The sequence below is a fragment of the Canis lupus genome, chromosome 7, assembly GCF_011100685.1.
Source record: "Canis lupus familiaris isolate Mischka breed German Shepherd chromosome 7, alternate assembly UU_Cfam_GSD_1.0, whole genome shotgun sequence".
NCBI classification, from domain to species: domain Eukaryota; kingdom Metazoa; phylum Chordata; class Mammalia; order Carnivora; family Canidae; genus Canis; species Canis lupus.
This window is the reverse complement of record NC_049228.1, coordinates 54073875-54091449: the sequence shown is the minus strand read 5'-3', so window position 1 is coordinate 54091449 and position 17575 is coordinate 54073875. Positions and strand designations below refer to the sequence as shown.

The 17575-nt window shown below is 38.2% G+C and overlaps 1 protein-coding gene across 5 annotated transcripts in view; it reads right to left on the bottom strand.

The window, feature by feature from the left end:
• The window catches only part of RPRD1A (regulation of nuclear pre-mRNA domain containing 1A), an 82171-nt gene extending 65404 nt beyond the window's left edge, over positions 1-16767 (bottom strand). For 2 of the 5 annotated variants that reach the window (XM_038543496.1, XM_038543494.1), the window contains exon 1: positions 16429-16766. In XM_038543496.1, coding sequence (XP_038399424.1) covers positions 16429-16579 — 151 coding nt within the window. In that variant the 5' untranslated portion in view covers positions 16580-16766. Of the gene's footprint in view, positions 1-16428 lie in introns of all 5 variants that reach the window. The other 3 variants (XM_038543492.1, XM_038543493.1, XR_005362508.1) reach the window with 2 other exon arrangements.
• Between the last annotated feature and the right edge of the window lie 808 nt (positions 16768-17575).

Below are 17575 nucleotides of genomic sequence, written 5' to 3'. Positions count from 1 at the left end.
ACTGGGAAGTTGTCAGGCCTAATGTGGCACATGCAAGTCTTCCAAAAAACTATTCATAAATGACATGATTTTACTTGTAGAAAACCTTAAAGATGCCACAAAAAACAAACCTATTTAGCAAAGTTGCAGCATACAAAATCAGCACTCAAAAGTCAGGTTTTTTAAAAAAGATTTTATTTATTTATTTGTCAGAGAAAGAGAGCATATGTGCACACAAGCACAAGCAGGGGGAGCAGCAGGCAGAGGTAGAAGCAGGCTCCCCACTGAGCAAGGAGCCCAATGAAGGACTCATTTCCAGGACCCTGGGATCATGACTCAAGCTGAGGGCAGATGCCTAACCAACTAAGCCACCCAGTCGTCCCAAAAGCTTCTGTAAATTATAATAACTCAAAAAGGAAACTAAAGACAATTCCATTTATAATCATATGAAAACAACAAAATACAGAAATAAACTGAATCAACAAGTGTAAGACTTATACACTGCAAGCTAAAAACACCGCTGAAGGAAATGAAAGACGACGTAAATTCAAATGGATCCCATGTCCATAGGTTGGAAGACTTAACTATTGTTAAGGTACTTACTTCCTGAAGTGACCTACAGATTAAATCCAAACCCTATTAAACTCCCCATGGTATTTTTGCAGGAAAAAAAAAATCCTAAAATTCATATAGATTCTCAAGTGTATCAAATAGCCAAAAGAACCTCAGAAAAGAAATTAAAGTTGGAAGACTCGTACATCCTGACTGCAAAACTTATTAGAAAGCTACACTAATTGGAATAGTATTGTACAGGCATAAGGACAGGCAAGTAGATCAAAGGAACAAAATAGCCCAGAAATAACCTTTACCTATAGAATTATCACTAGTGATTTTGGAAATACAAAATTAAAACCCCAAACAGATACTACTCCGAATTCATTAGAATTGTTTTCAAAAATAGAAACAAAACACAAAAAATAATAAGCCTTGGCAAGGATGTGCAGAAATTGGAACCATGGGGGACGCCTGGGTGGCTCAGTGGTTGAGCATCTGCCTTCATTCAGCTCAGGGCGTGATCCTGGGGTCCTAGGATTGAGTCCCATACTGGGCTCCTTGCATGGAGCCTGCTTCTCCCTCTGCCTGTATCTCCTCTGCCTCTCTCTCTCTCTCTCTCTCTCTCTCTCTCATGAATAAATAAATAAAATCTTTAAAAAAAATTGGAACCTGGTACACATTCCTACACAAGTAGGAATATAAAATAGTACAGCTGCTGTAGAAAACAGTATAGTGATTCCTCAAACAATTAAACACAGAACTAATGTATGACTCAGCAATTCTACTTCTTGATACATATTAAAAAGAAATGAAGCAGCGATTCAAAAGATATTTGTACACCCATGTTCATAACAGCATTATACACAATTGCCACAAGATGGAAGCAACCCTAGTGTCATCAACATAAACAAAATGTGGTATATATATAAAATGAAGTATTATTCAGCCTTTAAAAAGATAAGAAATTTTGGCATATGCTACAACATGGTTTCATCCATTGCAGGCATGCTAAGTTACATAAGCCAGTCACACACATTCAAAAATAAATTATATGATTTCGCTTCTATGAAGTACCTACAGTAGTCAAATCCATAGAGTGTAGAGGGTGGTTGCTAGGGTTGGGAGAGGGGAGAATGGGGAGTTATTTTTTAATGGATATGGAGTTTCAGTTTGGGAAAATGAAAGAAGGTCTGGAGATGGATGGCAATGTTGGCTGCAAAACAATGTGAAAAGTACATAGTGCCACTGAACTGCACATTTAAAAAGTGGTTAAAATGGTAAATTTATATTATGTGTAGCTTACCACAATAAAGAAATGTGCACCTGCACACACACACACACACACACACACACACAAACACGGATGTGCACTCAAGGGTCAAGACAGAACAAAATTAGTGTGAACTGCTTTGATTAGCAGTCAGAAAAGTGATAGTTTAGCTGTGAACATCATGTGAAAAACAATTTTAGTACAGAGTGATCCCTCTGCCTTAATATTTATGTACTACCAGTTTTCACCCACATCTGCTTTTACACTATCACAGCATATATCAGCAGTTGAAAGTGGGGAAATGTCTTAGAAGTATTATGGACATAATTTTTACCTTGTAGATTCATATGCTCCCTACAAGAGTCTTGGTGATCCACCAACCACACTTTAAGAAACACTACTCTTAAGAATTGATAAATACAGGAAGAACAGAATAATATGATAAAAAAAAATGCTGGAAATTTTCCAAGTCTTTCTCAATAAGGGAAATGTTCATAACTGGAATGCATTATTGGCCTTAAAATGTCAGAAGTTCCTACATCAGGCACTGCCTTTAAAAGAAACACCAAAACATTCTGCAATACTCCAACTCTAAAAATCTCAGATTCTACATATTTTTCAACATTCATTGAATAACTCATTCAACACATATCTACTGAGTATGTAACCTTGTGCTAGATTAGATTCTAAGGCAACAAAGGAAGAGGCTCAGCCCTCCAATAATAAGAAACTCAACACAGAACCATTAAAATACTGGACAATAAGTACTATAAGAATAGCAGTATAAAGTACTTGGGAGGTGACACCACAACACCACAGAGTATGTCAGAGTTGGGAGATTCCGCAAATTTAAGATAAGACCACTGACATGGAGTCTGGGACCAGAAAAAAAAATGAATGAAAAAAAGTGAACAGAACCTAAGGGTTCTGTAGCACACTACCAATACAACAAACATAAATATTACAGGAATTCCAGGAGAGAGAGAGGAAGGTGCACAAAGAATATCTGAAGAAACAATGGCCAAAAATGACCCCCAATCTAGTAAAGACATGAATCTACAAATCCAAGCATCTCAATGAACTCTCTCTCTTTTTTTAAATATTTGATTTATTTATTCACAAGAGCACACAGAGAGAGGCAGAGACATAGGCAGAAGGAGAAGCAGGCTCCAGGCAGGGAGCCTGATATGGGACTTGATCCCAGGACTCCAGGATCATACCCTGAGCCGAAGGCAGATGCTCAACTGATGAGCCACCCAGGCATCCCTCAATGAACTCAGAGTGCGATAAACTCAAAGAGACCCACACTGAGACACATCATAAGAAAACTTTCAGAAGACAAAGAATTTTGGTTTTGTTTGTATGATTGTATTTATTTATTTGAGAGAAAGAGCACTCGTGCATGAGCAGGGAAAGAAGAGTAGAGAAGGGCAGAGGGAGGAGGAGAAACAGACTCCCTGTTGAGCAGGGAGCCCAATGTAGGGCTTAATCCCAGGACCTGGGATCATGACCTGAGCAAAAGACAGACTTAACCAACTGAGCCAACTAGGCACCCCTAGAAGACAAAGCATTTTGAAAGCATCAAGAAATGACACACTGTAATGTATAAAGGAAATTCAATTAAGATCGACATCCCGCTTCTGATCAGAAACTATAGAGGCCAAAAGGCAGTGAGATGCCATAAAATTAAAAAAAAAAAAAAAAAAACTGTTGAAAGAAATCTGGCAAAACTATACTTCAGTACTAAAATTAAAACATTTCAAGCTAAACAAAAGCTTACGGAGTTTATCACTAGTAGACCTGTCCTACAAGAAATGCTAAACAGACTCCTGCAGGCTGAAATGAAAGGACATTAGATAGTAACTAGAAGCCATATAAATTAAGATCATCAACAAAGGCAACTACACACATAGGCAAATACACACACACATATAAAAACCAGTATTATGCTTTGGTTTGTAACTCTTTGTTTCCCATGCATAAAAGACAAATGCATAAGTAATTCTTTTGATGGGCATATAACTTATAAAGATGTAACTTGTGACAATAATAACATAAAGGGGGGAGACAACTGTGTAAGAACAGTTTTTGTATGCTATTGAAAAAAAGTTGGTATCAAACTACATTGTTATAAATTTAGCATGTTAACTGGAAATTTTCCCCCCCAAAAAAAACCCTCATCCCCCAAAAAGTAGGATTAGGGACTATAGATGGGACAATTAACTTCCTGGAGATTAGAGAAAGCTGCAGAAAGGAGTTGACACCAGAGCTCTGAGGTTAGGAGACAATAAAAATAAAAAAAGAGTATATATATGGGGTGCCTGGGTGACTCGGCAGTTAAGCGTCCAACTCTTGATTTCAGCTCAGGTCATGATCTCAGAGACATGAGACTGAGCCCCACATGGAGCTCCATACTGGGTGTGCTTAAGATTCTCTCTCCCCTCTCCCTCTGCCTCTCTCTCCTGCTCAAGTTCTCTGTCTTAAAAAAAAAAAAAAGAGAGAGAGAGAGTGTGTATAAAAGCATATAAACACATAAATGTGCAGGTATTTATATCACTTTTTAAAAAGGGAAATTCATATGAAATTAACCACATTAAAGTGCATATTTCAGCAGCAGTTAGTGCATTCAGAAGGTTGAGCAACCATCACTTGCATTTAGTTCCAAAACATTTTTGTCACACCCCACCCCACAATCCCCACAAAAATGACCTCAGACCCATTAAACAATCACCCACTCTCCATTCCTTCCCTCCCCCCAGCTCCTGGCTCCACCTTCTAGCTCTGTGAATTTATCTACTCTGGATAGTTCATACAAATGTAATCATAAAATATGTTACCTTTTGTGTCTGGGTTCTTTCTACTTCACATGTTTTTGAGGTTCATCCACACTGTAGCAGAATTAGCACTCCATTCCTTTTCATTACATGGCTGAATAATATTCTATTGTATATATTCCATCACACTACATATATCTATTCATCCACTGATGGACATTCAGGTTGTTTCCACCTTTTGGGTATTGTGAATAGCACTGCTATAAGCATTCTTGTAAAGTATATGTTTAAATATTTAAATATTTCAATTCTTTGAAATATGTATCTAACAGAATTACTGGGTCATATGGTAATTCTATATTAACATTAGTAAGTAGGACAACTGGTTGGCTGAAGAGGCTAAGTACAAGGAAATCAGATGGGAGGCTACTGCAGAGGTGCTACTAAAGAGGAGGATGTGGGCAGTAGAGATATTACTAAAATAGCAAAAAAATAGCTGAAGATGAGGTATGTATACGGAGGGCTCAGGACAAACTTAAAGTTCTAAGCTTAGGTTACTGATGGACAGTAATGTCTTTCGCTGGAATAGGAAAGCCAAGAAGAGCAACAGTGGGGGGATCCCTGGGTGGCTCAGCAGTTTAGCACCTGCCTTCGGCCCAGGGCCTGATTGGGCTCCATGCATGGAGCCTGCTTCTCCCTCTGCCTATGTCTCTGCCTCTCTCTGTTTCTCATGAATAAATAAATAAAATCTTTAAAAAAGAAAATTAAAAAGAGCAACAGTGGGATAGAAGTGGGGAAAGAGGGCAGCCCGGGTGGCTCAGCGGTTTGGCGCTGCCTTCAGCCCAGGGTGTGACCCTGGAGACCTGGGATCAAGTCCCACGTCAGGCTCCCTGCATGAAGCCTGCTGCTTCTCCCTCTGCCTGTGTCTGCCTCTCTCTCTCTCTCTCTCTCTCATGAATAATAAAATCTAAAAAAAAAAAAGTGGGGAAAGATGACATAAAGGGATGCTTTGTGCAAACTGAGTTTGTAGTGCTCAAGAAATACCATTCAACAACACTGAGACTGGAACTATGCAAAAAGAATCACTGAGATCACCGAGTCATCAACATACTGATGGTAGAAAGTAGATATAATACCAAATTATAAATACATAAAATGGGGGATGCCTGGGTGGTTCAGCAGTTGAGCATCTGCCTTTGGCTCAGGGCCTGATCCCATATTCCCAGGATCGAATCCCACATCCGGCTTCCTGCATGGAGTCTGCTTCTTCTCCTCCCTCTGCCTGTGTCTCTGCCTCTCTTTCTGTGCCTCTCATGAATAAATAAGTAAAATCTTAAAAAAAAAAGTAATAATAAATACATAAAATGAAATTATTTTTAATCATTAAGTTTTCTGTGTGCTAGTTATAGCAATATCAATTGCATTTTTAAAATTCTCAAATAAAAAAAAAATAAATAAATAAATAAATAAAATTCTCAAATAGCTTTCTTGGATTAAATCCATAATAAATAGAGGTGATTTACTAAATTGGAATAAATCTAAATAAAGTTGTTATATTACTTAATACGCATGTATATACATATAAAGAGATTACAATATTAAGAGGAAGTGGTTCATTAGATTATGAAGGCTCTCAAGTCCCAAGATCTGCAGGCAGCAAGCTGGAGACCCATGAGAGCTGATGGTATAATTCTAATCTGAATCCCAGCTCAAGGCCCAGGAAAAGTCCATGTTCCAGTTTGAGTCCAAAGGCAGGAAAAGAAGCCAGTAGGACAAGAAGAATTTCTTCTTATTCACAGAAGCGTCAGTCTTTTTATTCTATTCAGGCCTTCAACTGACTTTGGTCAGTCACATTAAAGGGCAATCTGGTTTACTCAGTCTACAGATTCAAATATTAAATCTCCAGAAATTACTTTAAGAAATCCTATCTGACCACATATCTATCCACCTCATGGCTCAGTCAGGCTGACACATAAAATTAACCATCACAAGTACTGTTCAAGATAATTCATGATACTCTTATAAGAAAACCGAATTTTGGGCAGCCCTGGTGGCGCAGCGGTTTAGTGCCGCCTGCAGCCCCGGGCGTGATCCTGGAGACCCTGGATCGGGTCCCACATCAGGCTCTCTGCATGGAGCCTGCTTCTCCCTCTGCCTGTGTCTCTGCCTCTCTCTCTCTCTCTCTGTGTGTCTCTATGAATAAATAAATAAAAATTAAAAAAAAAAAAAGAAAAAAGAAAACCGAATTTTTCATCAGCAAACATGGTTCTTGACTACCCAAACAAATTTAGTTTGTTTAAAAAAGAACCTAATGAGGGATGCCTAGGTGGCTCAGGGGTTAAGTACCTGCCTTCAGCCCAGGGTATGATCCTGGAGTCTCAGGATTGAGTCTCACATCAGGCTTCCTGCATGGAGCCTGCTTCTCTCTCTGCCTGCGTCTCTGCCTCTCTCTGTGTGTCTCTCATGAATAAATAAATTAAATTTTTAAATAAATAAAAAATTTAAAATTTAAAAACCCTATGAAACAGAATACAGTACACATTATAACTTGTGCAAATCAAAAAAAAAAAAAAAAAGACAATTTGTTGAATAGATAAGGATTTTAAGCCATGCTCTTGAAGAAGCAGAATGACATTCTTTGAGCTGGACCAAAAAGTGAGCCATCACAAAAATCAACCAATGCAAGCCATTTTCTCAAAATATAAAAAAATTTTTTTTTTCAGTTTTAAGTCTTTTTGCATAATGTGGCTTAATCCTTTGATACTTCCTTCTATTAGCCAGTACTAGAATTAATGAAGATACATTTGGCACAGTTATTTTAAAGTGAAGTATGCATATCAGTATGGTCTTTACCAACATTTATAAAGTATCAAGAACTGGTATCTGAACAAGTTTGAGAACCACTTATTTATTTGAGAGGCAGAGAGAGAGAATCCTTAAACAGACCTCCTGCTGAGTACAAAACCATGCAGGACTCAGTCCCAGGACCCTGACAGGACCTAAGCTGAAATCAAGAGTTCACAGCTTAACCAAAAGAGCTACCCAGGTGATCCCAACACTGCAATTTTTTTTTAAATGAGGCAACACCATAGATAAAAACATGTAACAATCCGAAAGATAAATTAAAAGGGAAAATAGCAATGCACGGAGAAATCTATGTTGTTCTTTTTTTTTTATGTTGTTCTATATAATACTCTACCATCTGTCTAACGAGAGGAGGAAATTGTAACATATATATGACTATATATACATAAGAAATTCTGGAAAGACATAAATTGTTAAATTGACTTTAGGTGGGGAAAATGTACGGGTAAAGAAGTGAATAATGGGAAAGAGTCTGTCTTACTCCTCTCTTTATAAACTTTTTTCCTTTTTGATTTTTAAATTATGGGCACATTATTACTAAAATATAGCTGTGTATGTTTTCAAAACACCTGGCAAGTAAAGCAATTAACATAATCACAGTAAAATTCACACTTAATTTCTCAGTTATTAGGGAAAGGACTAAGGAAAAGCTATAAAAAGAAGAATAAGACTAATAGGTACCTGATCAGCAGCCAAGAGTTATGCTACAGAACCAAAAATGGCCAAAAAATCAAGGTGACTAATTCATCCTTATAAGCCTCTTAATGCATTTTACGAACAAAAAGATTTAAAATATCTTAAATTACTTAAAGTTCTTTGTAGACACAGAACATTTAAAATTTATCTAAAACACTTACTTTATTGTTCTACCTAGTTCCAAAAAGGAATCATGAACTGAAATGTTATATTTACAATGCCAAGTAACGTATGTTCTACATAAAACCACATTTAAATGATTAAAGCAACAGTAAAAATTGTCTATATATTTTGTAAACCCCTAGTAAATTCTCATATTTTAAGTCTCATATCAAAGACGCTTTCCCTGATTGCCTAGACTAGTTTCCCAGTTAGGTTTCTCCTTTGTATCACTGTGCAGGTACTAATTTAATAGAGTCCATTTCCCTGACTGATATGTAAATTCCATAAAGACAGCTATATATGTCTTATCTGCTGAAATCATCCCTTGGTCTAGCAACAGGGCAGGAGCTCTCTTTTTTTTTAATTGGAGTTCAATTTGCCAACATTTAGCCTAACACCCAGTGCTCATCCTGCCAAGTAGGAGCTCTCTTAACAGATATTTGAGGAATAAAGGAAACCAATAGGGTTAACTTACTGGTATATTTCAAATGAAAAATTCATTTTATCCAAAACACAACTGTAAAATTATGGATTATCATACTATGTTTGTTTAAAGTACACCTTCATTTTTATTAGAAATTTAAGGGTAACTGGCTTAAAATTTTACAGCAGCAAAAATATCAAATGAACAATTTTTTTTTTAAAAAAAAAAGCTTGTTGTAGGAAAGAGAACCTAAAAAAATTACAAGACAAAGGAAAATCTCATAAATTCAGTTAAAGTTCACACTGAGTAGAAAAGGAATTAATATTTGGAGGGAACATGTCCGCTTAAGGCAAAGTAATGCCTGCTTTAGGCAATGCAATGTATCCTAGCCTCTTGATCGAACTACCAATTTACCGGAAATGGTCTAGTTCTCAGTATATGGTCTATGGATCCCTACAGGTCCTCAAGACATTTTCACAGAGTCATGAAGTCAAAACAATTTTCACAGTAATATCAAGACATTATTTGCCTTTTATTTTTTAACAGTATGCCTTTTTCATTCTAGTTTTCTCACACATGTAGAGTGGTGTATTCCAGAAGTCATGTGATATACAATACAGCAAGATTAAATGCAAAGGCAAACAGAGAATCCAGCTGGCTTCAATTAAGACAGACATAAAGATCTGCAAAACTGTAAATCATTCCTTTCCCTAATATTTTTAGGAAATAGTTATCTTTCATTAAGTATGTTACTGTATATGAACATGAAGTCAATTTAGCACTGCAGTTTTAAAATATTAAGTAAATATTTTTAAATGTTTTAGTTTCTAATATAATTGCAACTAGATACTAAAACCCACATAAATGAAAGATTTGAGTCCTTAATAATTTTTTTAAAGATTTTATTTATTTTTAGAAAGAGGATGAGCAGGAAGGAGAGGGAGAAAATCTGAAGCTGATTCTGAGCTGAGTGCAGAGCCCGATGTGGGATTCAATTCCATGACCACGAGATCATGATCTGAGCCAAAACCAAGTGTCAGATGCTCAACCAAATGAGCCACTCAGGCACCCCAATAATTTTTAAGACAGTAAAGGGGTACTTCAATCATACAGTCCAAGAGCCCCCGATCTAGACTGAGAGAATTTCTATGAAACAACAAATTTGTTTTTTTCAAAGAATAAATGTAAAATGAAAGAGAGGAATCCATACATGTAATGGATCTTAAGGAAAACAATGATCAAATACAATGAATGAACTTTACTTGTACCTTGATTCAAACAAATGGCTTTAAAAAAAAAAGTGAGACAATGAAGAAAACAAAGACTAGCTGGATATTTGGTGATATTTTAAGAAATTAACTTTTTTTTAGTTATTAACAGTATAACTAGTGAAGCTGGGTGATGACCACATTGGGGGGGGGGGGGGGGGGAGTTCATAAGACATGCAGTTTGGAACATCAAATCCTTTTAAGTAGCAGAACTTAAGAAACAAATATATATATTGTCTAACTTACTTGTTCAATTCTAACTCTAAAATAAGAAGCAAATAACAGTATCAAACAACATAAAAGACACTGAACTATCAAAATAGAACTTGTTTTATATGTTTATATTGCTCCATTTTCAGAGCAAACAAAAATGTTCTTTACCTTTTTTATTGTTTTAAAACCAAATAAATTAGAGCTGCTAAGAATATTCTGTACTTATTTTAACACTTCTTACAAACCTAATCATACTCACAAATATAAATGTTAATTCAACATATTTAAAGACCTTTATCAACGGCAATATGCTGGGGTTATACAGGCTAAAAACTGAAAAAAGGAAAACCATCACCTAAAGGTGCCCACTATCTACTTTGTAACCAAGACATAATCTGCACTCCATATGATATAAAGTGATAATTAGTTCCCTGAAAGATGTCTAATACAGCTTACTTAACACAAAGTACTGATTTTAGCAAATGATTACACACAGAAAAAAAAATTTAACTTCTAAATAATATTTTAGGTGTCACTTTTGGTAAAGTAGTAACAAGCATTCACCAGCTGAATACTCCCAGGTTTGGCTCTTTGCATCTTACTTCTTCTCCCCTTAGTGTCTTCACATATTCTCAGGACCTGAATGCCGCTCCCTAGAGGTCTTTTAGTAAAAGTCACCTTACAGAGCTAATTCCCTTCACCCATTTAACCACTTAAGGTTTTCCTACTTTAATGAACTTAATTTAAACTTTATATTTAGGGGTGCCTGTGTGGCTCAGCAGTTGAGCGTCTGCCTTTGGCTCAGGGTGTGATCCTAGGGTCCCAGTATCGAGTCCTGCATTGGGCTTCTTGCAGGGAGCCTGCTTCTCCCTCTGTCTATGTCTCTGCCTCTCTCTGTGTCTCTCATGAATGAATAAATAAAATCTTTAAAAATAACTAAATAAATAAACTTTATATTTATAATCTTCTTGCTTATTGCTAGCTCTCCCCATGAGACTAAATTCTATGAGGACAGGGACAAACTCTTCTTTTTATATGTTTATTTTTTATTGAAATACATTTGATATGTAAGAACTGGAATAGCCAATGCCTGGCACATAAAAGATAATCAATACAAGATGAATTAATATATTCTAAAGGGTTGAGGCAATTATGATTTTTGTTAGGACTCAAATATGAAAAACATACCAGAAGCCAGTGTAAAGGATTCAACCAACTAGACTACTGAAGGCAGCAACTCTCGACTGCAAGGAACTTTCTATCTATCTTGTTTTCCACAATTCTCACAGATTGTTGCTGTTGTGTTCATGTGTAGAAAAAAAGGCCAAATGTCAGTGTTGTTTTGTAAATTGTTATGTTCATGGTCATTATTTCCATAGCAATGAATGTAATATGTAATTTATTTAGTGATATATGTTAACAGTTTTACAATTCAGCCCCAAACGGAGTCAGCATTTAAAATAATTGCGTTCAAAAGACAGCTAGCTGGTAAGAGAGGAAGAAATCACCATTGAATGAGAGAAAGAATCTGCAAGTCATGGATCTGACATGGGACTTGTATCCAGAATGCATAAAGAACACTTATAACTTAATCAAAAAACAAAAACCCAATTTGAAAATGAGCGAGGATCAGGGCACCTGAGTGGCTCAGTAGGTTAAATGTCCAACTCTTGATCTCAGGTCTTGATCTGAGGGTGCTGAGTTTAAGCTCTGCACTGGGCTCCAGGATGGGTATGGAGCATACTTTAAAAAAAAAAAAAAAAAAGCAAGGATCTGAACAAACATTTCTCCAAAGACAACATACAAATGGCCAATAGGCACATGAAAATACCCTCAACATCCTTAGCCAAAAGAGAAATGCAAATGAAAACCACAACCATACACCAATTTACCACCCAACAGAATAGCTATAATCAAAAGACAGATAAGGGATCCCTGGGTGGCGCAGCGGTTTGGTGCCTGCCTTTGGCCCAGGGCGAGATCCTGGAGACCTGGGATCGAATCCCACATCCGGCTCCCGGTGCATGGAGCCTGCTTCTCCCTCTGCCTGTGTCTCTGCCTCTCTCTCTCTCTGTGACTATCATGAATAAATAAATAAAATCTTTAAAAAAAAAAAAAAAAGATAATATAACTGTTGGCAGAGATGTAGAAAAATTAGATCCTCTTACACTGCTGGTAGGAATGTATGATGCAGTCACTGTGGAAAAGTCTAGCAGTTCTTCAAAAGGTTAAACATAGGGGATCCCTGGGTGGCGCAGCAGTTTAGCGCCTGCCTTTGGCCCAGGGCACAATCCTGGAGACCCGGGATCAAGTCCCACATCGGGCTCCCGGTGCATGGAGCCTGCTTCTCCCTCTGCCTGTGTCTCTGCCTCTCTCTCTCTCTCTCTCCTCCTCTCTCTGTGACTATCATAAATAAATAAATAAATAAATAAATAAATAAATAAATAAATAAATAAATAAAATAATTTTTTTTAATTAAAATGCCTGAAAAAAAAAAAGGTTAAACATAGATATCCTACATGACCTAGCAATTCTACCCCTAGGTATACTCCCAAAAAATATGAAAACTATCCACACAAAAACTTGTACACAAATATTCAGAGCAATATTATTCATAATAGCAAAACATGGAAACAACCCAAATATCTGTCAACTGATGAATAAATTCATATAATGTATTATTATTTGGACATAAAAAGGATGAAATACTGGGGCACCTGGGTAGTGCAGTTGGTTAAGCATCTGACTCTGGCTCAGGTCATGATCTCGAGGTCATGAGACTGAGCCCACATCAGACTCCACTCAGAGCTTAGAGTCTGCTTAAGACTCTCTCCCTCTCCCTCTCCCCTTCCCATCCATGCCCTCCAAGGTAAATAATAAATCTTTAAAAAAAAAAAAAAGAGAGAGAGAGAATGAAATACTGATAAATGCTACAACATGGATGAGCTGGCAAAACATTAATGCTAACCAAAGGAAGTCAATCATGAAAAATGTCATACTGTATGCTTCCATTTACTGAAATGCTAAGAAGAGGCAAACCTATGGAGACAAAGTAAATTAACAGTTGCCTAGGGGCTGGGGAAGGTGGAAGGGATTGTGGGGGGCGGGGGTGATGGCTAAAAGGCAGTTTTCTTTTTTGGGTGATGAAACATTCTAAAATTGTGGTGGCAGACTCACATCTGTATGATATACTAAAACCTCTGAACTACATACTTTAAATGAGTGAATTGTGTGATATGTCAATTATATCTCAATAAAGCTGTTACAAAACAACAAAATCTTCTTGTTTTTTGGTTACACTCTATTGGATTTCTCAGGGATATTATAGCTACATTAGTCCTCATAAAGGCCTTGGGGTATATCCCTCTAAACAGAAATTTCTTTTTTCTCTCCTCTCCAGAAATTCTCCTTCTTTAAAGGAGGCAAAAATAAGGAAGATAGAACAAGAAAGGAAATCTTCAAAAGTGAATGATTACCATCTGTGACATTATCATTTTACCTACTCATTCTCATATATTGAACAGTAATTTTTCCTACTAGTGTTACACTTTTGTCTCCTTTAAGTATTTCAAGAAAGTCAAGTTTAATATAAAATGTTCAACTGAGTTTATTCTTTGACTTATTTCAAGTTTGATCATTCCTTTTATAAACACATTTTGTAGAGATAATGTGAGAATTCACAATATCACAGTAAGATGGCTCAAACAAAGCCTGATATTCAGGAAATTATTCTTTATCTTTATGCTACAAGCGATGAAGGATCCGAAAGTTGAAGAGCAAAATTCCACAGTGGGGGTGAGGGGGACACAGAGGCTCTGTCCTACAAAGGTACAGTCATGCCAAGAAAACTTTTGGCAGATAATCCAAGACCAAACAAAACTGCAGCAGCAGCAGCATGATCACCACCACCACTACCACCACCGCCACCGCCGCCACCACCCCCATGATCACTCAACACCACTCTCCTCTTAAAGCATCTATTTATATGACTTTTTTTTTCTAATAATGAAGCATTTAAATGTATGGAAATATCCTCAAACCCAGTTAATAGCACATCTTATCATTTTCCCACATGCATCATATCTTAAAATATATATATATATGAAATACAAGGTAACACAGATCCATTTTCACTTCCTCTCTCCCTTTTTTGGTAACCATTATCTTGCAATATGTTAATCATTACTATGCATGTTTAATTGTAACCACACAGGTATCTGTGAACAAAACAGAGTACTGTTTGTTTTTACATGTTTTCAAACTTTACCAAATGGCATATTGTCTGTACCTGCTTTCTTAGCTCAACATTTTGCTTGTTTGTTGTTTTTTAATTCAGTCATGTTGTTTCATGACAACTACTGGTCAGGATTCTGTTCTGTGAATATTACAATACATTTATCCATACTCCAACAGGTCCTAATTTTGTTACTAAGAAGTTGCAATATCCAAAATTTCTTGAGCACAGATACTAGTTTCTAGGATACACTCCTAGGAGGAGGACTACTAGGTCAAAGATTATTGTACCTTCAACTTCCTAAGAGGTCACTAAGTTGATCTCGTTTTTACACTCAAACCAGCAGTATAAGAGTTCCTGTTTCTCCTCATCCTTACCAATTCTTGATACTGTCATACTTTTTTTACTTTTGCACACTGAAGGGTATAAAGTGGTACCTCATTGGTTTATTTTTTACTATTATTATGTATCGTTTATTGGCCTTTCAGGTTTTCTCTCATGTGCAATGCCTTTAACAATACTGCTATTTATCTATTAATTTCTGGTAGTTTATAAGATAGTCTGGGTATCAATCCTTTATTGACTATGTGTGTTTCTAAAACTCTTCCCTCCAAGCCTTTTGCTTATTTTGAAATCAGGACAGTATAGGAGAAGCAAAGACAATTACTACCTTTTCAGAGTTCACAACTATTTTCTAGACCTTCATATACCTATTCCTTTCTCAAACGTTTCTGGCCACTCACAGAAGATGAACTCTTCCCTGAGTGCCAACACACACACACACACACACACACACACTTATATATGAACTGAAAAACAGGGTTCTAAGTCATCTTCTCCTAAGACATTAAAACCACAAGAAGAAAAAAAAAAAAAAAAAAAAACAAGCAAATACCTAAGGACAAGTTTTCTCCTTCCGTATAGCCAATGCCATATTTTAGCCCTCATATCCATACCTCATACAGATTTCATACGGGTCAGTAAACAAGCATCTATTTTGATTAAATACGGTGGCTAAAACCCCTAATTAGTAAATAACCATCATATGGCTACATCAGGATGTCTGAAACAATGAGTTCCCGTTCTCTCGACCCAATGAATTAAGGTGCAAATCAAGACTCCATAAACAAATGAAAAATTTTTATTTTCAGTCACGCTGACATAGAATCAGTTCTTACAGATAAAAGTTGCTCTGCAGAACTGAAAGGATTCTGAGTATTTTAGTGAGAACAGACTACTGCTCAAAGTAGTTTACTTCATTTCAAGGAGAACTAATGTTTTGGCAAACAAGCACGCTGCCCTAGAGATACATAATCATACAGCAAAAAGGGCTTTCGATCACTCAATCTAACGTTTTCATTTCGAGGTGAGGAAATTGCAACCCAGGCATTCATGAATTCCCCGAATCCTAGTCCTCTAAAATCTACAAATTCAGGGTTCTCCCACTGCATCATGCAGAGATGCAGTTTTAGATTCCCCAATTGCAAAACTCAGATTCCCCTGCGAATTTTACGAGATTGAGTTGATGTGTTATAGAAATGATGGAATTAACTCCCATCCCCACACCACCCATCGTTTTGTCTCTCCACTTCCCTTTTCCACCTCCATCCTCCATTATAATCAAGAGAATGAAAAAAAATACCTGACTGAATTTCTGGCCCCAATCAGGGACAGAGTCCTGAGCCCCTGGCTATTGCGTCTGTGTTTAGTCAGAAGGGGTTTTTTGTTTTGTTTTGTTTTGTTTTGCTGTCGTTATTATTGTTTAATCCTCTAATCCTTACGCAACAATACCTACTAAGCGCAGGTTCGGTGGGAAGCGCGGTGCACGCCGCTCCTCCCAGCCCGCAGACCCCCGCCGCCAGGGAGCCCGGGGCGCCGGGCAGGGCGGTGCCGGGCAGCGGGGAGCTGGGGTCGCTGGGAGAATGGGGCTGGCGAGGAGGAGGGTCCCGGCGACACCCGGGAACAGGCCGGGTGGCGGGGCCACTCACCTTTACGCAGCTCCCGCTCCCACACCGTAACGATGGGCCGCGAGTGCTTGCGGTGGTGGATGAGCCACAGGGACAAGGTCTGCACGCTCTGCTGCGAGTTGCTCAACTCCGACAGCTTCTTCTCCAGCGCCGCCTCAGAGAAGGCTGACATCCCTCCGACACCGCGTTCACGCCGTCCCACGCCGTGGGGCTGAGGGGAGGAGAGTTTCGCCGCCCGCGCTGCGGCCTCGCCCCCTCACCCCACCCTTCCCCACGCCTTCACCACCGCTGCCGCCACATCCAAGACCGGCCGCAGACCAGCAAGATGGCGTCCGGCCGGTAGTGACGTCAGGGCCCCTCCACGCCCCGCCCATCGGAAGAGGCAAGGCCAAGCGTCGGGCCTCTGAGCGGAAGGGCGGGGCCAAAGCTGGCGCAAGGGGCGCACGAGGGGGCGTGCCCTCGGGGTTTTGGCCAGGGGAGGGGTGGGGCTTCCCCAGCCTGCACCTTTTCTGGGGTAGAGCTGTATGTTAAAGAAAGGGTGATTAAAAATCTCTACATGGGCGTGCAAATTGATACAGCCAATTTGGAAGACTATTTGGTGTGATATACTTTAAAATTGCACCTTCCCTGTGACCCTGTAATTTCGCTAATTGCTCTCAATGCTAGGGAAACAGCAGCGCTGCTGTAGGCTAGTTGGGTGTGGCTCATTCACAGCAGATAAATAGATTAATTGTGATACTGCATATTGCAGAATACACGTAGCAGTTTAAAAGATTAATAAATCCAGTGGTGGATTGGAGGTTTTTTTTTTTAAGTTCCAGGATGAAAAATACACATTTGTTTATGAAGTGTATATTGTGGGGCACCTGGGTGGCTCAGGCCTTTGAGCCTCGGATTCTTAATTTCAGCACGAGTTGTGATCTCGGGGTTGTGGGATTGAATTCCCCCATTGGCCTCCCTGCTCAGCGAGGAGTCGGCTTGGGATTCTTTTCTCCCTCTGCCTCTGCCTCTCCCCACTCCCTGCTCATGCTCTCTCTTTCTAAATAAATAAATAAAATCTTGAAAAAATAAAAGTGTATATTGTATATGAGGTCATAAGTATGTAAATGCATGGCAAAAAGTGCAGGAGAATACATACTACATTAACAGTAGTGTCAAAGAGAGGATC